Below are 25300 nucleotides of genomic sequence, written 5' to 3' on the forward strand. Positions count from 1 at the left end.
TACTTTGCCATGTAGGAAAATCTTACATTTCCCAACTTCTAAACTGCAAAAAGATCACAAGTACTGATATGTCTGAATGCTCAAAATCAACTTTAGTACTTGTAATGACGATGGCACTCTAGGCAAAATTATAAAGGATCACTAATGTGATAAAAATACATTTCACATATGCTTACATTTAAAATATTTCTTCACTATTCTGAGCCATCAGGATACAAGGTTTGAATTTTTTTGTTTTGTTAATTCCAGTTTTAGCTTGTAAATCCTGACATCTTTATACTGTTGTCAATTTCATCTCCATGTGTGAATTCTGCCTTATAATATATTTTATTTCAGTCTTTACATCTGTTTCTGAGATCTTAACATTTATGGATTACTTGTATTAAAACAGCCAGTAGTGAGCCTTTGAATGACATGAGCCCAAATAATATTTATACTACAGTTGGTATACTATTTTAAGGTAGTAAAGCAATTTGAAATTACTTTGCATTGCATACCTTGTTTTACATTAAAACTGTGTTGGGTATGTCAATGCCAAACATGATGAAGGATAGGAAAAAGGACTGAACCAAAGCTGTTAAAATAACAAACAATTTTGGTCTTCAAATGTTATCAGGAAAAAACAACAGATATAACAAATACTGTAACAAAAAAAATAATGTTTATTCCTTTAAAAAAGTTTGTGCACAGTAGGAAAGGAAAGGTAGGTGTTTTAAAAACAGAGGCTTAAACATCATGAAAAGAGTATGGCTGAATGTAATCCCCATATCCTTTAAGGGCCTCTCCAAATGCATGCACGTTCAATTAAAAAAGTCTTTTTAAAATATAAAGTTTCTTCATATTTGTGCACATAATGCTGAGCTTGTCATCAAAACAAAGTGTATTGCTCTTTTCAGAAGCAGCTAGGAGCATTTCATCTCAGCAACAGTCAAAAGCAATTCCATAGTCAACACATAACATTAAAACCTCAACACTGATATGTCCATTGATATAACAAAACCAATGTGTACAGTGTTGACAATGGATGTCTTATATTGTGATTGTTGGTAAAATCTTGACATTTTCAGAACCAAAACTCTGAGACAAACACATGGACGTTGACGATGTTATGGCCAGAGTCGCCCTGAATTGTCAGGTTGCGCATAGATAGCTTGAGTACTGTCATCGCTGGACCAATCAGAGGCTTCACCTGGCGAACAATACCTGGAAAAGACAAAGATGAATGAGAAAAAGTAGTATGGCTAAATGTGTAGATCCGTGCTAAGCAAGACTACTTGTTGTATCATGACATGTCTCAATAATCTCAATAAACAAAAAAAGAATTATTTTGTTCAGAAGCTTGAGAGTTGGTTAGCTTAAGGAACTACAATCAGTCAGAATAATTTTCCTCAAAGAAACTGTTGTCATTGTGGAGTCTTTTTGTCATTATTAATGTAGTTCTGTGTGTTTTAAATATGGTTTCTTTGTTCACCCTAGTGATATCTAGCTCTGGATAGTTTGGGTTTATAGTGTTGAGGATCAAAGTGTTTGCTCTTACCTCACTACAATTAAGGACAGTTTGTGATTGTATTTGTAATTTACCAGCAAAAGTGAAAAGACAGTAACATGTAGTCACAAGCTAGTCACAGCTTGCTTTAACTAGCCATTCTTCAGTCGTTAATTTCACATGTCTGATAGCTCTGTCAGTCTTGCATATCCTTAAATTATCTGTCTAGACAGGTTGCATAATAGCTTAGAACATATTTTTGAGTTTCAAGCTTATTTTCTTCCAACTTCAATAACTGAATTTGCAGCATACTATGGTTATACACATCTAGAGTCTTAGGACATGAAGTTTAATCAAAATTGAATTTATAAACTACTAATTTACAAAAACAGTTGTCTCAAGGATGCTTTATATTGTAAGATAAAGACCCTATAATATTATTATAGAGAAAACCCAACAATCAGACAATCCCCTATGAGCAAATACTTGGCAAGTGTAGGAAGGAGGAACTCCCTTTTAACAGGAAGAGACATGTGGTGGAACCATGATCAAGGAGGGCCAGCCATCTGTCATGACTTGTTCAGGGGTGAGGGTAGAACCTGAAAGCTGAGGGAAGTCCCTTAGCAGACTAAACCTTTAAGTTTCTAACCCATAGGTTTTTATCAAAAATCAAAGTCTTAAACCTAATTTAAAAGTACAGTTAACTCTGCTCACAACTGTGCAGCAATGCACAATTCGAACCACATCATCAAGTTCGCCAATGACACGACTGTGGTGGGTCTCATCAGCAAGAACAAGTCAGAATACAGAGAGGAGGTGCAACAGCTAATGGACTGGTGAAGAGTTGTCAAGAGCACCAAATTCCTTGGTGTCCACCTGGGGGAGAACCTCCCCTGGCCCCTCCCCTGGCCCCTCCATAACTAAGAAGGCCCAACAGCATCTCTATTTCCCACAGAAGCTGAGAAAAGCCCATCTCCCACCATCCATTCTCACCACCTTCTACAGAGGGACTATAGAGAGCATCCTGAGCACGCACACCTTCATACATCAAGTTGCTTTTTGCATACTTCTCAGACTTTTGCACATTTCTATTGCACTGTTGTGTCTGCACTGTCTTGTGTCTGTATCATTCTGTTCTGTATGGTGTTGCACTGTCTTTGTTTTGTTTTGTTTGCAATTTTTGCACATTGCACCTTAAGTACTCCGGTGCTTATTGTCTGTTATATGTCATATGTGGCACCATGGTTTGGAGGAACGTTATCTCATTTCACTGTGTACTGTACCACTGCACGTGGTTGGAATGACAATAAAGCCACTTGACTTGACTTGTGTCTTTCCCAAATGCAAACTGGAAGCTGGTTCCATGGGACACAGGGCGAACAGTTGAAAACTGCCTCCCATTCTACTCTTGGAAAGTCTAGGAAACATTAGTAAGCCAGCAGCCTGAAATTGAAGTGGTCTATTGGGATAGTATAATACTATGAGGTCTTTAAGGTAGGATCATTCAGGACTTTATATGTAACAAAAAGGATTTAACAGTAAGTCAGTGAAGAGAAGCTAATACAGTATGTGAGATGTATAATCTTTCCTTCTAGTAGTGCTCTCACTGGGGTACTTTGGATCTTTAAAATATCCTGATGATAAGGAATTACAATAGTCCTGCCTAGAAAGAGTAGTATTACAGCAGGATTTTCCAAATTTTAGCAAAACTGTGTAGACGAAAGGAGGCAGACCTAGATATTTGATTAATGTGTCATATCCTATACAAAAATGACTCCAAGATTCCTCACAGTAGTATAAAACTTTGTTAATTTGTCTGGATTTATAACTTTAAAACAACACAGGTTTTTATGTTTTTTAAAGGGACATGTACACAGGAAGCAATTCTGTGGTTCCCTGGTTATATAACCCTCTAATGTATAAGTCAATCAACTGTCATGTGTTAATCAATGATATTATTTGCTCTCACAGGTAGTGGGTTCAACTCCTTCCCTTCAAATTGAGAAAGTTTTAATTCAGGACTCACTCAGTTTGCATTGCCAGTGGTTAATTTTTTGTTGGGACTCGCAGTCAGAGAATATCATTAAGTATCTACTATCTGGGGCTCACCCCATCACTGCAAATCACTTCCTGTGTGATTAAGACATGTCTGCAGTTTAAATAATTGATTTGTGCCGTTTGACTTCATTAACAAAGATGACTATCATTTGAACGACACAAACTTTGTAGTATTTTTTTTATATCTGCTAAAGGTTTTATTTATTAAATGAAAACTATTGGACCCAGCACAAAACCTTGTGGAACTCCATGACTAGATTTCATTTGTGAAGAAGACTTTTTTATACAAAAAAATGGGAATCTATCAGATACAGTGGGGCAAAAAAGTATTTAGTCAGCCACCGATTGTGCAAGTTCCCCCACCTAAAATGATGACAGAGGTCAGTAATTTGCACCAGAGGTACACTTCAACTGTGAGAGACAGAATGTGAAAAAAAAATCCATGAATCCACATGGTAGGATTTGTAAAGAATTTATTTGTAAATCAGGGTGGAAAATAAGTATTTGGTCAATAACAAAAATACAACTCAATACTTTGTAACATAACCTTTGTTGGCAATAACAGAGCTCAAACGTTTACTATAGGTCTTTACCAGGTTTGCACACACAGTAGCTGGTATTTTGGCCCATTCCTCCATGCAGATCTTCTCGAGAGCAGTGATGTTTTGCGGCTGTCGCCGAGCAACACGGACTTTCAACTCCCGCCACAGATTTTCTATGGGGTTGAGGTCTGGAGACTGGCTAGGCCACTCCAGGACTTTCAAATGCTTCTTACGGAGCCACTCCTTTGTTGCCCGGGCGGTGTGTTTTGGATCATTGTCATGTTGGAAGACCCAGCCTCGTTTCATCTTCAAAGTTCTCACTGATGGAAGGAGGTTTTGGCTCAAAATCTCACGATACATGGCCCCATTCATTCTGTCCTTAACACGGATCAGTCGTCCTGTCCCCTTGGCAGAAAAACAGCCCCATAGCATGATGTTTCCACCCCCATGCTTCACAGTAGGTATGGTGTTCTTGGGATGCAACTCAGTATTCTTCTTCCTCCAAACACGACGAGTTGAGTTTATACCAAAAAGTTCTACTTTGGTTTCATCTGACCACATGACATTCTCCCAACCCTCTGCTGTATCATCCATGTGCTCTCTGGCAAACTTCAGACGGGCCTGGACATGCACTGGCTTCAGCAGCGGAACACGTCTGGCGCTGCGGGATTTGATTCCCTGCCGTTGTAGTGTGTTACTGATGGTGACCTTTGTTACTTTGGTCCCAGCTCTCTGCAGGTCATTCACCAGGTCCCCCCGTGTGGTTCTGGGATCTTTGCTCACCGTTCTCATGATCATTTTGACCCCACGGGATGAGATCTTGCGTGGAGCCCCAGATGGAGGGAGATTATCAGTGGTCTTGTATGTCTTCCATTTTCTGATGATTGCTCCCACAGTTGATTTTTTCACACCAAGCTGCTTGCCTATTGTAGATTCACTCTTCCCAGTCTGGTTCAGGTCTACAATACTTTTCCTGGTGTCCTTCGAAAGCTCTTTGGTCTTGGCCATGGCGGAGTTTGGAGTCTGACTGTTTGAGGCTGTGGACAGGTGTCTTTTATACAGATGATGAGTTCAAACAGGTGCCATTCATACAGGTAACGAGTGGGGGACAGAAAAGCTTCTTACAGAAGGCGTTACAGGTCTGTGAGAGCCAGAGATTTTCCTTGTTTGAGGTGACCAAATACTTATTTTCCACCCTGATTTACGAATAAATTCTTTACAAATCCTACCATGTGGATTCATGGATTTTTTTTTCACATTCTGTCTCTCACAGTTGAAGTGTACCTCTGGTGCAAATTACTGACCTCTGTCATCATTTTAAGTGGGGGAACTTGCACAATCGGTGGCTGACTAAATACTTTTTTGCCCCACTGTAAATATATTTCAAACCAGCCAGTGCATTTTCTACTAATGGTGTACACTATTCCCTGTAGTAAAATGTAGTAAAAAATTTCTGCCCACAGTCCAGTGTGCTAGATTGTTAACTTCCACGTCTAGGGTATACCTTATGTTTTACCATCCACTGACTGAGATCTATTGATCCATCCACAAAAAAGGGATGAATCAATAGATGTTTCTTCAGTAGGAAATATTTAACTGTTCATTAATCAGGCTTTTGAGCAACAGATTTGGGAGTTTTTTAGCTCTATTCTTCACTGTCTGTGCAATCAGGCCTGTCAACTCAAAACAAAAAGTCAAACTGAATATGCAGAGATTCTATGTTCTCTCCCTCCTTTTCTCTCACAATGCAACGATTAATAAATTATAAAGTGTATATGTGACTTGTTTTCTGTCTTGAGATTTTGGCCTAGATATTGACCAGCAAACCTATTAAAAACAGAGCATGTTAACTACCAGACACCGTGATGGTAATAGATGCTACTGTAGAAACAAATATGTATAGTTAAAGATCACTATAGCAAATGAAAAGTTCTGAATAACAAAGTAAAATGAGGCACAGTTCAAACCACCGCACGCAAAGCTAACATATCACAACTCTATCAAAACTATGTCATTGAGAATAGAGTGGAGGCTGGAAGTTGGGTCGATCTTTAAAGAACAGTGAAGTAATCATCAATGAATACTGAATAGCATTTATTGCTTAAAATGCGTTTCCCTACTTTTTTGGCATCAGCTGATCAATTTAGATGAGTTTCAAATAACCTTTGCTGTTAATGAGCCAAAGATCTGCCAATGAACAACCCCATAAACAGAAGACACAGTGATATCATGGTAAAACAGATGGAAGAATAAACATACTGCAACAGAGCATTACTGAATCCCCATGGAATTCATTGGGTGCTCTTTTTAAGTGAACATGCGATTAGAGGGGGGAAAAATGCCAGTGTTTACACAAGCTGTCAACAGACTTTTCTCTGCAGAGGGCTGGGGACATTTCAGCTCTGGCCTGTTTGAACAGCTATCGGTGGTATAGTCAGGCAGCACAATCACCACACTGTCCTCCTATCACACCTTCAGCCGCCCTCTTTCTTTTTCCCCATTTACTTCTGCTTCTCATACTCATCTGAGTCAGTAACATGTTAAAGCCTTTAGTAGGATGACTCAAGAGTTTAACTCAGCATGGATCAAAATGACAGATCACTGCCTAGATCACTATGAATTATGAGGCTCTTTCCTGTGGTACTTGTAAAAAAAAAAAAGGCAGTAAAATCCATTTGGTTGTCATTCACTACAGGGCAAATGATGATCCATTATGAGCCATGCACTGGGTCCTGTGGGACACTGGCATTGTATGATGGCCCCCCACTCACATATTCGCCTTTTTTTCCCTCCCTTCTCTTCCCTTCCTGAGGGGGGCTGGCGTTTGTGGCACCATCACTGTGGCCCACAAGGCTAAATGAGTCCCATGTGTTTGATGGAGGGGAGCAGTTGCAGTCACGCGATACAGCCATGGAGGCATTTCTCCAGGAATCGATCTTTAACTCTGGGAGGGGCAAGCTATAGGAACTTAGACTGGCGTCTCTCCTTCTCTCTGTCACTTTATTTTGCTCTCTTGTCCTTCTCCGAGCCAGGAATGTGGGCACACAACAGATTCCAGCAGATTCTGGTGATAAGCACTTGGAGAAGTGTGGAATGGGGCCCACTTCTACCAGGGTTGCCCCTTGTTTTGGTGTTTTGGGATTCTGTTGCGTAGTGACACTAAAGGGGCCCGGGTCTGAGATTTTATTGTTTCCAAACCATTAGCGTTGTCAGAGAGAACTAACCTTTTCTTAAACCTAACAACAGCTGCAATATTAAGAAAATAACTGACATGGAAAAAGAGATTGGATTTTGAGTCGGAAAATTATTTTCAGACATAAGCCAGCTGAGATGGCATGCAACGCCAGTGGAGTTAATCAGTGCAAAGGTTCATTCTTTGCTCATTTGCTTAAATCAAACGAGATCTGATCAAAAGCTTCCGTCCTGGGATGAGCAATCATGCAATGAAGATGAGTAAGTTGTTATGAGCACAATATGGACCACCGCAAGGACAGATGGGTTTAAGTCCACATTAAGGGCATTTTTAAAAAATGTTATTATTGCATTAATTGTGGCCTATATCTAATTACGGCTAAACACTTATAATCAGGGCCAGCTGAGGTTAAGTTTTCCATTAAAACTCCAGAGGAGGGTTTCCGTGAAAAGTAAAACAAAAAAAATCTTACCACATAAATAAATAACAAAAACACAGAGACTAAACTAAACTAAAATTTATTTAGGGCATCTAAACAAGGCTATGTGGTATGTGTGTCGGCCCCATTAGAGTTTTGTAAATTTGTTTGTGGTCTAATTAGCACATGCAGAGTGCAAAAGTGTGCTGTCCGGAATTTTTGCAATGGCTCGTCCAAATCCTTCAGTTTTCTCAGAGCATTTGAAAAGAAACATGAACCATGGTTCAGGGTTCCTCACTTCAGATTTTGGAATTTCTTTTAATCCTATATATGTTCATCTATATAAGATGTGCCACAGTTATCTTGCACACCTCATGTGAACTATTTTTTGTGAACCTTGAGGACAAGAAAGGGTCATTATGTCATTATACTGTGGGCTTAAGCGCCCAACTCTGCACGAAGTAGCGTGATACCATAGTCGTTTTACATGACCTCTCGGAAGCCTCAGCGAAATCCCAACATGATGACTTTGTGTTTCCGTGAGCTTCCCATCAAAAGCACAGTGGTATCCTCAGTGAAGGCAAAGCATCAGCTAACAGCTGGGCCTCAACGCACTCACAGCGAACCTGAGGTGAAACCACAACCACATACGCATCTTTAACATTTCTTCCAAGCTATAAGGCAAAGGGCCAACATCCACATAACAGGTTGACTTTGATTTGCTGCAATGCCACCTGAGATTCATATAAATAAAGACGGGAAGGTTTTCAAACCTCTACAGCTGACAGCATGCCCTGTGACTGGGTTGCAAAGTTGCAAAGTAATGCCGGAAAAGTTTGTGGTGTCTTTCCAATTCTTTGAAGTATCTGCCGCAGGGTGCAAAGGTGACCCCACTGGTTTTTAACAGCCACCATCACACTAAACCCTAACAGCTGTACAGTTTGTCCACTCCCCAGAAGCATCCCACCACACAATAAAGTAGCCTCCCATGAAGAAAACAGTCCTAAATAAACACATAGTAGTAGCAGAGACGCTGCCCCCAAAACAAAGTGAAGCAAATGCCAGGAGGCATTTGTCATCCTTCATGGCCACGAGGTCTGCAATATTGAAGGGTTACATGTAAACAGTACAATTTCGGGGTTTTCTGGTTTCTACAACTCAGCAAGGAAGTGTATGACAAAATCCAAAATGAACGGGTTTAACACCAGAGACAAATGAAAAGTATGCATTGGCTTCACCGCAGTATTGTATAATGACATGCTGGTTGTGGCGCTATGCATGCTCACTGCAGTGAAACCCCTGGAGAGCATCCAGGTGCTGTACAAAGTTCCAGTATACAAAGAGGGTACTGGAGGACATTCTTGAGCACCCTCACTGTAGTAACTGTGAGATCATCCGGATCTCTCACTGATGTACCAAGTGCATCTCTTACTGATTCACAGCTGCTGGCATTTGTATAAACAGAGCAAAGAGTGGTTTCTTTTTCAATAACTCTTTTTTACTGCCTGAAAGGTTTTCTCCATAAAAACTCGAAGGCAAGCCAAAGAAATTGCTAACTAGCTCCCTTGTTACCCCATTAGTAAAACAAGCAATTTCAGTTTTGATAACCCTTCAGTTTGGCTGAAATATAATACATTCAAATGTCCCGGCGCGGCAGGATAATCAACTGTACGAAGACAGCGTACAGACCCCTCAGGGTCTGACTTTGTATTTATCTTCTGACTGGTGCACTGATGGCTACTCAGGTCAGGCTGTCCAAACACAACTCTGACCACTCCAAAGAGGGAGTGGGACCCATGTATACCCCATCCATGTCTGTGTGGCTTGGTATTTTAAGGCCAATTAACAGTGATTCACTGTTGGACAGTGGCACGCATGGGCTGTGACATCACTGAAGTGGCCTTAGGGAACTGGTTGGTTCTTTTCTTGGACTTTCTGTTTTAGCAGTTGTGGGCCAGAGCAGCTGAGATGACATAACATGCACCATTATCTTTACCACAACCTTTGCACTACATTACAACTGACCTTTCAAAGCGAAAAACCATAGCTCAGGGGCATAAAATAGACTTGAATGTAGACTAAATGGATAAAAGCGTATGTGAGGAAAAACTGCCCTGTTTGCATTTTAAATCATTGCACTTTATTATGCATTAGAACTGAAGTATACAGCGTGTTCATGAGCTTTTAGCGCACTTTGCTATCTATCTGGGCAAGTCACATCATGAGCGTGGATTAAAAACAGGCATTAATTTTGGGAATTGAGTGGTTAACTAAACACAGTTGGTTTTTCTTAAAAACACAGTGCTGGAAAGCAAAGAGTAATGATGAGTGTAAATTAAATGGATCACCAAAGCACGGGAGATAAGTGTATCATAATGAATTATTGCGACAGTTTTATTGCGAGCAATGTGTACAATATGTGTTCACACCAGTGTCTTGGTAACTTGACTTACTGACTGGGTACGCAGAATGTCTGTGCGAGCTTGACATTGCTGCATCGCTATCTCTTCATCAGTACATTTGAATGCGGTGGACCACCCGAGCGGAGCGCTGTGTGTTTGATTGTGGGATTACTGTGTGGAGGAGAACGTGTTTTGATTAGCCATACTGTAATCTCCCGACAGGGATTCTTCGTGGGCTTGGCGCACTCTGGTGGGCCGTGTAAAGATCCAGCCAAATAACAGCCTCGCTCGAAGCAGAGCGGCGTGTTGTCTGCTTATCTCCACAGCTGTCCTCAGCTTCTCACCAGCAACAGCCACAAGCTAGAGCTGCAGGCTTCACTGGCTCAGAGGCGGTCATGTCTCACACAGAAGGTTCACATTCCGCCAGTCACTGTGGCCGGCAGCATCGAAGACCACGACTACCTGCACAGAGGCGCTTTGTCCATGGCTACCTCGCTTGCTGCCAACATCGTGCCAATGGGAGTGCGAAAGATATTTATCTCTGGACATCGTATAAACCACTAAGGCATATTTCCACCTGCCTTTCAAACTGGAATGGAATTTAGCCCCAGCGTCTCAAACTCACAGATTCTCTACATCATGGCTGTGATTCATAAACAAAGTCATTACGTAATCTGTTGCCATCCAGCAAGATAAACATCAATACTACACAATAAAATCTGTTTTTCCAACTTAAAAGAAGAAGAAATGCAGACAGCAATGATTAATGGCACATTAAAATCCTTCCATGACAAATAATTACTCATGAAGAGGAGTCATTTGAACAAATCCAAGGCATGACTAAATGTGTGGTGACTGGTTCATTCAATGGTTGGCTACTGATTGTGTTGTACATTGGATTTACACACAAGGATCCTGGTCAGGGGTTTGGCTGTGTCAACTGAAAGTGGAGATTGCATAGCATAAGAGCTGTGGCTGAATGTATAGTTACTTATAGTTAAAGCGGTCACATGAAGAGAAGCCTTCTCAGTAACAGTTAAAGTCAAAAGAACGCTTCCATGCTCTCTGAGCTGGCCTTGATACGTGGTGATAGAAAAAGCATGACCATTCTTGGATGATAGTTCGCTGGTAGACAATCAAACAAGGGAACTACCAGCATTTTATTAACACCTCAAACCACGCTCGTGCTTCCAGCTGAAGCCACCGAGCCAGTGTTTTTAAAAGCAGGATTCATCTACCCTCCCGCTGACTGCCAGAGTCAATCACCCCGTCATCAACCCGACTCAAACAACCTGCCCCTAATCAAAATCAATGACTGCTTCCAACACTTTTTGACGGGTGACAAATAAAACACTTTGGAGAATCTGGTGTTTGTCTACCTGAAGAGATGTTTCTTTGTGTGGTCGCTGTTGCGCTACTGCTGTGGTCATCCTGGGAATTTGTCCACGTCTGATTGGTTGTGATTATGTTTTCCAAGTGCTGAGGGATGTCTTTGTTTGCACAGATGCATCAGGGTTGTTATCCAGATGTGACAGAGCTGTTGAAGCCAGTGATGGATGACCGGGAACTATGAAAGAGCGGTGTGGTTCTTACATTGTGGTGTGTTCTCAGCCAGTGCTGTACATGTGCGTGTGTGTGCTTGCGCGTGTATGCGTCCGTGCATATGTCTATGGCTACACCGCATGCATGTGCGCGCTTTTAAAGTTGATGGGTTTTAAAATAGGGAGTGAAAGGGAAAAGAGCAGCAGCCAATCAGACCTTTTTAAGAATCACTTTTTTTCGAGTTAGCAACAGATTCTGTGGACTGCTAATTGCCTCTTTTGTCCCGTTCAATAACACAAAAAGTGGCCAAAAATAATGACCGAAGTCAGTTTCAGTTCACACACTTGTTCATTAGTGGAGCCTCAATGTCTGCTACTCTTCACATCCCACCAAGCTGTAATACCACTGTTGGAGACACACTGGAGATACTGGAAACTAAGCTTCCTTAAGTGACACGTCAGCTAGCCTCACAATGGTTATGCAACAGCTGCATCTGCAAGCCAAAGCACCAGCAGCACAACCCACTAAATAAAACCAAGAGGGCCTTCATCACACCATGGACACCACACTTCACAGCAAGTAATCAGTGACCAAAGGCTCCAGTGCGCAGGGCCTCAATTTGGATACGTGATGGGCAACTGGTGCTAACATGCAAGAGCTGCATCCAATAAGCATCCAATGGGTTTGGGAGAGAAGTGGCTCCTCACAAACAGGCCTTTCATGTGGTCGTCAGTTTAAGTGCTCTAATGCTCGGCGAGACACTGAGGCCTAGTGCAGGGAAATGGAACAATACATTTAACCACATGAAGCACAGCGCCCAGGATTACTTCTGCACATATTTTCTCTCTCCCGGCCTCTTTGACTGAACTGCAGTCTCTCGCTTTGTCTTTCTCTCCATACGCTTTTGCTCTCTTTGCTCTCCCTCGCGCAAACACACGCTGCCCCTGCAAATGAGCACCGCTATAAACAGGGAATTTCTCCTAAACCCTCTTTATACACATGCACACAGACGTGCACAGTGGATGACACATTACAAAACAGAGCTTATCGTTCATGTAGAATTACACCGTTGTGCATTCCAAGAAAAATACACCACTCGCAAGACAGTGCAATATAATTATAATTGGTTTTACAGGAATTTATGTGAGTTATTGCTGGTGATAAACTGGTTTTTTTTCTCTCCCATGTCTTTGGGTGTATTTGATAAGTACACATCTGTTTCTGCAAGTGCATGAAAGAGGAACACTTGCGTGCTCGCACCAGTCTGGCCTTAACCAGTGACAGCCACACACTCTCTCCTCCTCCTTCCCTCCCTTTAATTCTTTAAAGACAGATGTGCATACTGACAAGCCATCCCTTCATCCATCACTCGGAGAAGAAGAACAAGGAGAAAAGGAAGAAACTATACTTCATCTACCAACCCTGCCTGCATCTCAACACACCAACTAAACAAAAACACCTAAGCAGGTCCAACAATGTGTCATCTCAGGGCTGAGAACGCCCTCATCCTCCCTCAGCCAAGGCTCAGTTCTGCTCCTCTACAGACACCACCAGTAGCCTTGGGTCACCACCACACTAAAGTATACCAATGGCTTCTACCCAAACATCTGTTGTTGTTACACACCGCTGGAGATGGTATCTGCTGCTCCTACTTGAAACAGTGCAAATCCTTTTTTTTTTTGTGCATAGTGGCAGCTACTGACCAGGTAGTTATGATGAATTGCCTGTCAACAGCAATTAATCATGCACACATGCATACGAACACACAAATGTAGATTTATGCCCTCTATTCTTGCACGTTCAGGCCACCATAACTTATTGTGGAAAATAATGATCTTTGGGATAAGCATAGCCATGGATAAGTGAATTAAATGGTACTTTGCTTAACCACAAGACTGTGAAAACCGATGCCAAATATTTGGTCAGGCAGAAACAGGCCTTTGTCTGTCTCAGAGAGCCACTCAGAGGACAGCTCGCCGAGCACAGAGACACGAGGAGCCCCCGTGAAGACGATGACAGCTACATGATGCCACCACGCTGCAACGACCATAACAAGCTGCGTCAGATGTACTTATGTCAATACATTCATCGTGAATATATTTTTGTGCTGTTTTGTTCTTGCACTTTTTAAATGCACACATGTGCGTTTGATTTGTTGTAAAATAGATATATATATTTCAAAATGAGATGAGGTCAGAAAAACCACCTCCTTTGTCAAAAAGAAATTGCAATTTCCAGTCACAGAGACCATCGGGTGGTATGTGTTACACGTTAAAGTCACTCTTGTCTGAATGTGCTATTGGTTCACCCAGACAAGCAAAAAATACCCTGTACTCACCCACATACAGCCCATTCTCCACTCGCTTGATGATGTCGAAGGCGTTGTCCACGTTGCCCTCCAGGATGTCAAACTTGACATCGTAACTCCCGAAGTTATAGGACCCGTAGGCTGGCACTGTTGTTCTCAGGAAGACGATCTCTGATGAATTATTCAGGGAGAAGAAGTTAAGACAGTGGGATTGCTGTGCAAAGCCGGTCCCAACTGTTGTTTTTTCTGAATTTAATTTTTTTTTAAAGAAATACAATAAAGTGTGTGATGACAGTGCTTGTGTTCGTGATAGTCAGAGAAACCTTAAGGATTTTTAGCACTAGTTCTTTACACTCCAATTCAGGACATATGAGGAATGACAAGAAGTGACACTGAGAACGGCTGTGTCTGAAACACACACTGCATGACAGCCAAAAGATGCTTATCAGCTGTCGCAACCTGCAAATGATTACAGTTGTTACATATGTGGCAGCAGTTCTCTGGGGAAAGCCAGCTAAAACTGTCTTCCACTGAGGACTTCATGGAAAAGCTCATTTGGGTGTCAGAGGCAGCCGTACGGATTCTGGCAACTGTACAGAAAGCAGTTGATGGGAGCTCAGAGATTAAAGCAGATAAAATTAAGATAATAATAATAATAATAATAATAATAATAATAATAATAATAATAATAATAATAATAATAAGAAGAAGAAGAAGAAGAAGAAGAAGAAGAAGAAGAAGAAGAAGAAGAATGACACTGAAAAAAAGATGAGATTTGGAAAGAAAGATAAACATTTTTTAAACTTGGTGATGCTAAAGGAATTCTTCCAGTCCAGAAAAAAATTTATAGTCATGGTAAAAAGAAAAAGCACCTCTGACAGTTTAGTGTATCAAGACATAATATTAATTTTTTTTTAAATCATCTGGTTTAGAATAGGTGTTAAAATCATTCAAGAACAACATGATATGAACAAAAACACTTGACATATTAATCATTATATTCCATAAAAATTTATCCAAAATGCAGAAGCAGTGAAAAACTAAGGAATTAAGAGGGTATACATGTAAGTAGCAGCCACATGCTGTTAAATCAAATGTACTGCATGTGTTGTTGTTCATCTGAGGTTGGATTGAAAGACCTGCTAAGGTCTTTTTTTATTATTATTATGACCGAGGCAACTGTCTATCTGTGTGACATATATGAAACAGGAGAGGAGGAGGAAATGAAAGTCAGTAGAAGTAGAGTACATGTGTGTGAATGAGAGGGAGACAGGTGTAAAAGGGAACAGGCAAGGAGTGGAGATTGTGAAGGTAGATTTTAGGTGGAGTTTAAATGCCAATGCACAGTCCAACCCAATGCACAGTGCAGATGAGAGATGAAGAGAAGAGGGGAGGCATGGTGGAGACAAGTGTCAGGGGTAATTTTGTGACAGAAGAATAGCAGCAAAGATGAAAAGAATGGTTTACCAAATGATGTATATTTTGGTGATGGCGACTTTAACAAAAAGACAGGAGGCCAAACTGGATGTGGCAGGGCTGTAAATGCTAATGCGTTGGTAGTGAGCAGGGAGGACAGAATTAGAAATGAGTACATTAGAGAGACAGCTCGGGTTGAGCAGTTTGGAGACAGTTAAGAGGTTTGGACACATGCTGAATGAAAATAATAAGAAGATATGTATATAAAACAGCAGCCAACCGCTTAGCTTCAGAGACCACAAGATATCGGCACATTGAAAACCTTTTTCTTTAAATAGAAAAAACCCCTCTTGTGTTTAGTGCTTTATTTACTTGATTATGTACCTTTTGTGTGACTATTCAAATAGTCGTGTACCTACCCTCAGGCCTTGGTAGTTCTCTGAAAGTAGGCAGGGAAATGAAGGTGTGTGACACTGAGTGCGTGGGGTCCAGAACGCAGGCGATGTTATTGGGCTGACAGGACTTTACACAGCGAACAACTTCAGACCGTTCAAGCCTCGCCGCTCTGAAGAAGTGAACAAACATACTTACCCACCAAAAACAAAACAAAAAATAATTGGAAAAGAAAACATGCACAGCCTCTGACCTTTTAGTTTCTGCTTGCTTAAAGCTAACCACCTTAGAACAAATCAGGGCAGCGCGATGCTGTTGCACAAACACTATTTGAATGAGGCAGAAGGGGCACTGAATGTAGCGCTCGGCACAAGAAAACAATCAAATTCTTCAAATTCTATGTGGTTTGGAAGAATAATAAACCAACAATGGCTAAGGCTCATGCCACAGTCAAACTTTGTAGCTTGTGGAGACTTGTGCTGTCATTGATGTCTTTCTGATCCACTATTTCAAGCTGTGTGGGAAATGAATTACTACATTTACAGAATGATCCACAACCTGCTCAGGAAAATATTTGGATTTGCAGAGCATCCCCGGCTTCACATCAGATAATCTCTTGAGGAGGATTTATGGGGAAAGGGAGTGTTCTAAAAGACTCCTAAATTGTAAGCCACATGACTAGACAACTCCCCAGCCTCTCCCCAGGGCAGCTCTCATCCTATTATTTAGGGCTTTGTTTATTCCACAGACTAATCAGTGACAGGTCGGAGGGATTGGAGTGCCTCTACTGGCTCCTAAAGCTAACGCCACCTGAAACATCACTATTAACTACCTGTCTGCTACATAAGACAGCTTTTTTTAGAGAGGTTTCTAAGGCATTAGCAACCCCATAAATCAAGAGTTTGAAAACTTGTGATCATTTGGGAACTTTTGGAACAAAATAAAAGCCTTGATTATGACATTCAAGATGTTAAACTCAAGCTGAGCCTTGCTTGAGTTTAACAAAGGAGGCAAGTCAGTACACGGTTACACTGGGTTATGAAAACATCCATGTTGTCATGTATAAGTCCAGTTAATGTGCATGGCAGCCATATAGCCACACTGTGAGTCATGCCCGTGGATCTCTGGCGCTCCTCGGGGGACCTATCTGCTGCAGCTCAAAGCTCAAGCCCAAGCTTGGGTTGCAGGGCTCCTTTCATGGAGAGCGAGGAGAGAAGCCCCTGACAAAAAGTCAAGCCACCACTGGGTAGGGGCTTGTAATTAGCAATTAGCGGCGGGTCCAGGTTTTGCTCTGCTCTGGGCCAAACCCACAAAATGTTCTCCTAGTTTATAATACCACGTCCTGAGCTGCAGAAAGACCCAAGTGGGGCTCTAGAGGATGAGGTGAAAGCTGTTGGGGTAGAGAGTAAATTTATGAGAAGACAATGACCTAGAGTGAACTGCCCCCCCCCCCAACCCTAACCCTTTTACACTCAGATGGGCTCTTCAAAGCAGAGGCATCAGCTCAATGTAATTACAGTTCAGTGTAAAAACAAAAAAAACTTCTACGTCTTCATTTGTGAATATGTGTGCATTTATTTCATGCACACACACTTGGACACACATGAACATATGCGCGCCTTCTCCATGTCCCCATGCCTCACGTGGCCCAGCCCAGGAGAAAAAAACCCCAATATTCTCAGACCAGAAAGAAAAACAGACTTTTTTGGATGAAAGTCTTCTGGTCAAGTGTAGGGCCTTTTATTTTTTTGGTAATTATTATTTATAGTCAGCACATTGATAACGCCCCAACACAAACACTGCAGGGCATCATTCATTTTGTGCGCGGTGATGTTGCTGTACCGCAAATTGTTCAGACCACCGGCCAGAGCCCAGAGCCCCATAACTCAATGTCAAAAGGGGAGGAAAAAACTCCTGTACGCCACTAGACTCTTATTTTAAGGCTATCCCCAACAGGGACCAAGTGCATCCTTACTAGCCCAAACGTTCGGGACAGGAGGAACCTGAGAAATCTGCATTTACAGTTATTAAAAGCCACAGCCGCTCAGGCAGCACCCTCACAGCATGTCAAGCTATTTATAATCTCCGCTGGTGCACATTTCCCCTCTCCTTTCCCACTGCATCTCTTCTCATGTCACTTACTCAGCCTTCATTTGGAATTGTCTGTCTGTGTTGGGGTTTGCACCCGCAGTATGCAGTGGAAATCTGTGCAACGGGAGCTAAAGAGATGTGCACGAAAAAAATCACTGGTAATGGTAAGTGACATTTGGGAAGCAGGAGTAACAATGCAAAGTCTGGTGTCAGTCTGGCTTACTGGAATTTGAAGGAGTGGAGTCACTCTAAGTACTTTATATATTACGTGTAGTTAGTGACTGAAGGTTTTGCTGTTTGCGATTTTTAACAGGTTTTTTTAAGCCAATGTTAAAGACGAAAATACAGCCTGGTTTGCACATATGTTTGCAGATATAATGCAGGAAACCCTTTAAAAAAAAAACAAGAAAATTAACTTTAATGGCATCTAATAACATTAATAAATGCTGTTTAGCACTAAAATGTTTAAAATACTAAAACACTTTCTTGTAATTGAAGAACTTTTTTTTTAATGACAAAACAGAATATACGCAATGTTCTGAAACTACTGGAATAATAGTAATATGAAACTTTGTGAGGGGAAATCTTCATGCCTCCATCTGTGACTTAGCCTCACATTCCAACTGCTCCCTTTGCTGTATTTGATTAAACCCCACAAAGCACCATTATCAAACACTGGTTTTAACTTGAACATGTGTTATTTCTATTGCAGTTTTAATAGAAAACTGTTCATCCAGCACATAAACCATAAAATACTGCAAAATGTCAGACTTTATCATGCAACCATCATCAAATTACACTCAGTTGTCGGCAGACTTGGGTTGTTACCATTTTGAGAGTTACACTGACCTAGAACGCCACCTACAGTGGCTTCTTTGACAATGCCTCACCTAAAAAGATGCATTCTGTTGGTCCTAATATAAACTCCTGAATAATAATCCATGTTTTTTTGTTTAAAACAAAAGCTTTATTGTGTGTAATGCTATACAACTACAAATTGTGATTGTTTTTCCTTCTGATTAATGTATTTTACAGTGTCATTAAAAAAATAATGTGCCATGTTTAATGTGCATTTATTAGGAGACAGAGTAGTATTTGAGTTCATTCATTTAAAAAACTGTAGTAGAAAAAAGCCTCAATAGCAGACAAGATAAAGGGGACAGCGGTACCATAGTTTTGGACCAGCAGTAGCCCTGAAAGGCCTGCACTTGCCAGAAACTCATGAAAATTTGAATTATATTTTTACCTGTACATGCTCTAACTATACTTAACTTGTGTAATCATTAATATATAGCAGGCTATATTGCATCACCACCCTTTACTCTTGCATGCATTTTGCAATTTTTCTGATTTCTTAGTGAGATTAAGTTAATATGCCACATCCATTTTAAGGGGGTAAAAACTTGTGCAAACCTATGAATCCCTTTTGTTTATTCTAGTAGGGGATTATAAGGTACTCTGGGCTCCTCCTGGGTAACAAACACCAGCACTTTAGCCAGGTATGTAGTGATTGTGCCATAGCGGCGCAGCCTCAGTTCCAGAGACAGCTCAAAGTCCTCTGGCTTGTTGATGAGCTTTGCCACTGACATCACACCACCAGTGGGCATCTGCTCAGTTCTGAAGAAGCCGCCCTCGTTGCCAGCTGTGATAGCAATGTGGATGTCATCGCCAGGCACGGTGTGGGAGGGGCCCATGCGGAAGATGGTGGTGAAGATGGGGATGTTGGTGGGGAAGGTGAGGTAGTAGTAGGTTATTCTCAGGGGCATGGTCAGGCACTGGACAGACTCATTGCAAAGCAAGCGTTCGCATCGACTGCAAAAGAAAAAAAAGAGATCGGAGGCAGGACGGGACAAGACGGAACAAAACGGGCAAAAAGAGAGAAAGAGAAAGGGAGATCAGGTGAAAATTTCATTTGCCGTGCATGGCATGCAGAGAAAGGAATTATCACTTTCAGTTATAGTGCCCTCTTTAGGATCATGCAAAACGTTCTGTCACTGGGTGCCTCCAAACAAGGGTGTGGGTGTACACATTGTCATCGTCATGTGCGCCAAAATTAAACTGAAAAACACCCATGTGCATGTCATCACTCGGAAACAGCAAAACATGCTACAGCCAGATTCATACTGAAATCATTCCAGCATTGAGCATACTGGACATGCAGGGGCTCTGATCCATATACAAACCAGGAGTGCTTTAAAAAGCCTGATATGTAAACTTAAAGCTCTTTAGATGGTGACTGTTTCAAATTTAACTATATGGAGCACAGACCGTGTTCTTTGAGTGTTGCATGAAACTATGTAACAAAACAGAAAATGTCCTGGCAATTGGTTATTTTATGCCTTTTTTTTTTTTTTTAAATGGTGATGGTCCATAAATAGTAATTGATAAATGCTAAAATTAAATATGTGGTTAAAAAAATACACGAAAAAAATGTGAAATTTACTATATTTTTACGAATTTGTTTTAATGTGTAATAGGGGTAAACTCATTCAATTTAATTCTGTCGTAACACAGACAACACAATCATAGTTATGCCTGTTCATAAACATGTCCCTGCTCAGCAAAGAATCTGCACCAGTTCAAATACTCACGTCTCTCCGACCCGTCTGTAATTGTTCGGACACTCGAAAGACAGGCATCTGAATCCTCCCTGTACATTGAAGCAGCTTTGATTCTCTGTGCACGTATGGCTTCCTGTCACACATTCATCAATATCTGAAAGACAAAAAAGGGTCTTAAAAGTCACTAACATGATTTTTTTCCCAAAGCTGGGGAAAAAGGGCCTCCAACAAACGCCACATGACTGCAACATGACATTACAGAGAGCTCACCCTGGCAGCTGCGCCCGTTTACCGCCAAGGTGTAGCCATTGACGGGGCAGGAACAGTGGAAACTGCCAGGCGTGTTGTGACAGCGGTAGGAGCAAATGTGACCTCCGGTGGGCAGGGCACATTCATCTATATCTGGAAACGTCAAAGAAAAAGGTGAATTTGTAACACATTCATTTTATTTATATACACATAATAAGGATGGCCAACCACCATTAATGTCTGATCCATATGTGCCACACATTAGCGTTCTCACATACGTCTCTGTCAGGTCATGTCTAGAAAAATTCAAGGCTGATCTGCATGTTTGAATGTTCCTATTTGTGGAAATTCGGCTAATACCCCCAACTCGTCACAGCAGATGGCCGCCCTGGGTTCTGGCAGATGTTTCTTCCTGTTAAAAGGGAGTTTTTCCTTCTCACCATCGCCAAGTGCTTGCTAATAGGAGGTCATCTGATTATAAGGCTTTTTTCTGTTTTTTTCTGCTATCCTTCTTTTATTGTAGGGTCTTTACCTTACAATGTGCCTCGAGGTTGTGATTTGGTGCTATACAATAAAATGTCAACTGAATTAAACTGAGTATCAGTTGCAGTTCACATGCTTCAACTTTACCTTCACAAGTAGTGCCATCTAGGTCACTGAGCTGGTAGCCACGGCGGCAGTAACACTGGTAGGAACCGTACACATTGGCGCACTCTTGACTACATGGGGTGCTCTCACACTCGTTCAAATCTGCACAGAGAAAGTATCAAAGTTAGCATCAAAATGTATGCGTGCATGTGTCTGTAATGCAATATTTACCTATTTATGGATAAAGAACAAGTAACTATGAAAGCTACCTAAAAAATATGACTCCTAGATTGATGACTGGTAAAATGCTACGTAGGCTGAAGATATACAGCAACATATTTCTTAAGTTAGACTTGAAAGTGTACCCCAGTGTACACAGGGGTATCTAGGTGTATCGGTTATCTCTTTGTTGGTCTTGTTCCAGCATTACCATAATAATGTTGGTCCAGGATCAACATTGCAACTGAATGCTTCCCTGATCCTGGACCAGTATTATTATGATACAGGAAAAACATTAACACTGGGATGTCAGATCATGCAGGATTTCTATTGTGTAAGTCAGAGGGGAGACATGTTATTGACTGTCCCTTATACTATATGGCACCTTTCTTCTTTAAAAAAAAAAAAAGAATCTGACATTCAGACCAACACTCCGTTAGATGCATCGGGGGCAAAAACGCATTTAGGAATGCATGGGGAGCAGGAGATTGATCCACAAAGATTCTGATTACCAGATCCACATCCGCCCACATAAACTCTGTCTAGTCAACAGTATCTAGGCTCTATAAAGTCTCCCAAATTACTTGATTGTCTTACCATCACAATTTCTGCCGTCAGCAGCTAACGCGAAGCCTGTAGTGCAGCTACATTTGTAGGATCCTAAAGTGTTCTCACACTTATGAGCACACAGACGACCAGGGTAATGCCTGCATTCATTGACATCTAAGACAAAAAGTCCAAAACTGACAAAGTAAGAAGCTGAAATTGTGACTTCAATGCTTATTTTAACTAGAAGTAGTACACACACATACATGCTGTGGGCATTTACATGCTCAGGATACACTTGGATTTAGCTACCAACGTAAGAACGCAAAGCAAAAGAAAAAGAAAAACAGTTTACCTTCACAAAGCCGAGTGATGCTATTGAACATGTAGCCAGCTTCACACTCACATCGGTAAGACCCCAACATGTTGAGGCACGCATGACCTCCACAGACGTTTTCAGTAGTCTTACACTCATCGATATCTGTAAGCAGGGGTGCAAGCGACAGAGAACACCATGATATCCACCGCAGGTAGGCTAGTAAGACACTTTGCATGTAGGTATGATGAGCTCTTCCGTACCAACGCAGCGTGTGCCCTCTTCATTGAGGTGGTATCCTCGACCGCAGTTAACCGAGTTCCTCTGGCAAGTGTACGAGCCCACTGTGTTGACACAGATCTGCCCCCTGTTGCATGGACCTGTCTGGCTAACACATTCATTTATATCTGAAAACAGGAGCACAGATGACACAGATGTTACTCTAAATTTTAAAAATGCCCTGATGTTCCACAGTTTCTGTTATATTTTTTTCTTATCATGTCTTATATTGTTACATGATCAATTCCTTCTTTTTGTGACCCATATATAGAATAGAATAGAATAGAATAGAATTCAACTTTATTGTCATTGCACATGCACAGGTACAGGGCAACGAAATGCAGTTTGCATCCATCCAGAAGTGCTTTAGTGATATAGATATATTACAATATATATTAGCAATAGTATAGATATGTAAGTCGTATCTGTCTTAGTTTCCTTGACTTGTCTTCTTTTTCAGTTCCTATTTTAATTGGATCATTTCTATTCCTTGTGTGTGTCATTCCTTTCAGCTGTTTGTCTTCTCGTGTAATGAGGCCCTGATTGCCTTGATTTAACCTGGTCTTGTTTCCTAATTAGTCCTCTGTCTATAATTTGGCTCCTCTCAATCAATGTAATGATGGCAGTGATTAACCTTACACCAGGTAATTTATTGCATGATGAGCTAAAAACATTTTTTTTTTAAATTTAAGTCAATAAAATAAATAATTGATAAATCAAATTTGACCACAATGATGAGGACAGGTTTGAGTTTAATAGCGAGCCCCAAAAAGACCTAAGTCTAACTACATAGCTGGAAATTTAACTGACTTAAGGCTTCAAGAACAGAAGTCTTAATGATGTTAATTTATTAAAGAGCATATGCCAGTCATCATATTGTTAAATATTTTGAAATTTACATTAATATGAGGACATTTTGAGGGAAGCAATTTAAGAATCTCAATATCCTTACAAGTGCTCAAGTAAAGATCATAAATGGCAGCGGAGCTCTGTATGGGATGCTTGGCCACAATAAATCTTTTGGTGCTAATGCTTACCAATACAGTTTCCAAGAGCATCCTGGATAAAGCCAGATCCACACTGAACTTTGGGCAGACAACGGAACGACCCCTGGGTGTTTTGGCATTGAAACTGCGGTCCACAGTTATGGATACCGGTCTCACACTCATCAATATCTGGATGAAGACATCACAGAAGAATTGCCTGTCAACACGCTATGAATAGCAGCCAAAAAAAATACAGCAGATCAATGTCTCCCTACAAACAGCAGAGACCTTTGCAGTTGTTGCTGTCAGTGAGCTCATATCCTGTTCCACAGCTGACTTCTCTCTGGCAACGGAACGAGCCCTCTGTGTTGATGCAACGCTCTCCTCCCCGACAGTTGCTGGCTCCCACCAAACACTCGTTGATGTCTGCGAAAAAACAGGACAGACAGTAAAGGAATACATCACATGTCTCCTGCTGAGGCTCTGTTGTGTTAGTCTTTTCTAGTAGAAAAGTATTTTCTTTATCACCAAAAACAGTCCTGATATTAAAATATAAGACTGAAATCATTACATATATATAACAATACAAAAGGAGCTTACCCTCACAGCTCTTTCCATCTGGTTTGAGTTTATAGCCTTTGAAACAGGCACAAGTGTCATTCCCCACACAGCGATGAGCACACTTCCCTGAGAGGCACCACAGAAACATTAATATCTGATCCGCGCTTTTTAACGCAAGTGCAGAAATCACAATTGTTAGCTTTTATTGTGCTTTACCATTGCACTGATTATTTAATGCTGAATCTCCATTTTCAGTTGTCTCGTCCTTGTTAGGCACTGCAAGAGAGAGAAAAAAGCATGCTTATTCATGCTTTCATACCTTATGCATGAAATCATTTGGCACAACATTGTGTTACTAGTGAACTTCTGACTTTGATGGTCATTAAATTCTTATTTTATCCAGTCCAAAAGCTCATAATCAGCATGCTGAATCTTACCCATTTCCACATTAATGCTCAGTAGCTGAACCTAAGCTGCTTTATATTATGAGCTAAGAAAATGAGCATGCGATGACCATAAGCGTCCACTAGGGGGCGGTGTAGTCTTATGTTTGACACCAGTAGTCCTCCTATTTCTACTTCTAATTATTTTGTTGACTTGCATAGGTTTTCACTTACTTTAATCCACTTTTTTATGCCCACTCTACTTTAAATTACATATTTTGTTTGTTTTATTTAAAAAAAAAAAACAATAAAAGAAACTGCCTCCTGCAGGATCACATTTTTTACCCACGTTCTCTCTGATGCGCTGTGGCTCCTTCCACACAGCAGGCCCGGGACACCAGATTGCACTGATGGCCAACAGATAGGTTGTGGTCACAGGGTAGGCCAAGCTCATGGGCTGTTTTACCCAGAGTACAACAGTCACAGCACATCTATCGAAAACAGCATACAACACAGTATTAGAGAACTTAGAAGGATAGACATGAAAAATGTGCAAATAATTGAAAGAAAACAAAATACAGATCTTTTCAGGATATTGTGTACCAGCAGAGGTAAAACAAAAACAAAGAATAGCTGACAGAGGGTTGGTATGCTGGTTGGTTAAAGAAGTGAGACAGCCTTTTAAAGTGACAGCTGAGAATAAGTTGCTTTAGACAGACAGCCAAGCTCTCAATCAACCAGACAGACAGAAAAAGAGCTTTTT

At 41.1% G+C, this 25300-nt stretch overlaps 1 protein-coding gene across 2 annotated transcripts in view; it reads right to left on the reverse strand.

Annotated features, from left to right (window-relative positions):
- Window positions 1-639: 639 nt before the first annotated feature.
- The window catches only part of fbln1 (fibulin 1), a 33438-nt gene continuing 8777 nt past the window's right edge, over window positions 640-25300 (reverse strand). Inside the window, exons 4-17 of one of the 2 annotated variants that reach the window (XM_085462393.1) lie at window positions 24887-25028; window positions 24371-24430; window positions 24194-24280; window positions 23882-24019; window positions 23645-23782; window positions 22592-22735; window positions 22368-22493; window positions 22064-22189; window positions 21290-21409; window positions 20681-20812; window positions 20441-20564; window positions 15785-15930; window positions 13980-14120; window positions 640-1203 (exon numbers count right to left, since the gene is read on the reverse strand). In XM_085462393.1, coding sequence (XP_085318519.1) covers window positions 1064-1203; window positions 13980-14120; window positions 15785-15930; window positions 20441-20564; window positions 20681-20812; window positions 21290-21409; window positions 22064-22189; window positions 22368-22493; window positions 22592-22735; window positions 23645-23782; window positions 23882-24019; window positions 24194-24280; window positions 24371-24430; window positions 24887-25028 — 1764 coding nt within the window. In that variant the 3' untranslated portion in view covers window positions 640-1063. Of the gene's footprint in view, window positions 1204-13979; window positions 14121-15784; window positions 15931-18512; window positions 19662-20440; window positions 20565-20680; window positions 20813-21289; window positions 21410-22063; window positions 22190-22367; window positions 22494-22591; window positions 22736-23644; window positions 23783-23881; window positions 24020-24193; window positions 24281-24370; window positions 24431-24886; window positions 25029-25300 lie in introns of those variants that run through there. The other variant, XM_085462394.1, reaches the window with a different exon arrangement.

Source organism: Copadichromis virginalis, linkage group LG7 (genome assembly GCF_057382275.1).
Source record: "Copadichromis virginalis isolate Kocher_CV1m ecotype Utaka linkage group LG7, C_Virginalis_male_GT1.1, whole genome shotgun sequence".
Classification (NCBI taxonomy): domain Eukaryota; kingdom Metazoa; phylum Chordata; class Actinopteri; order Cichliformes; family Cichlidae; genus Copadichromis; species Copadichromis virginalis.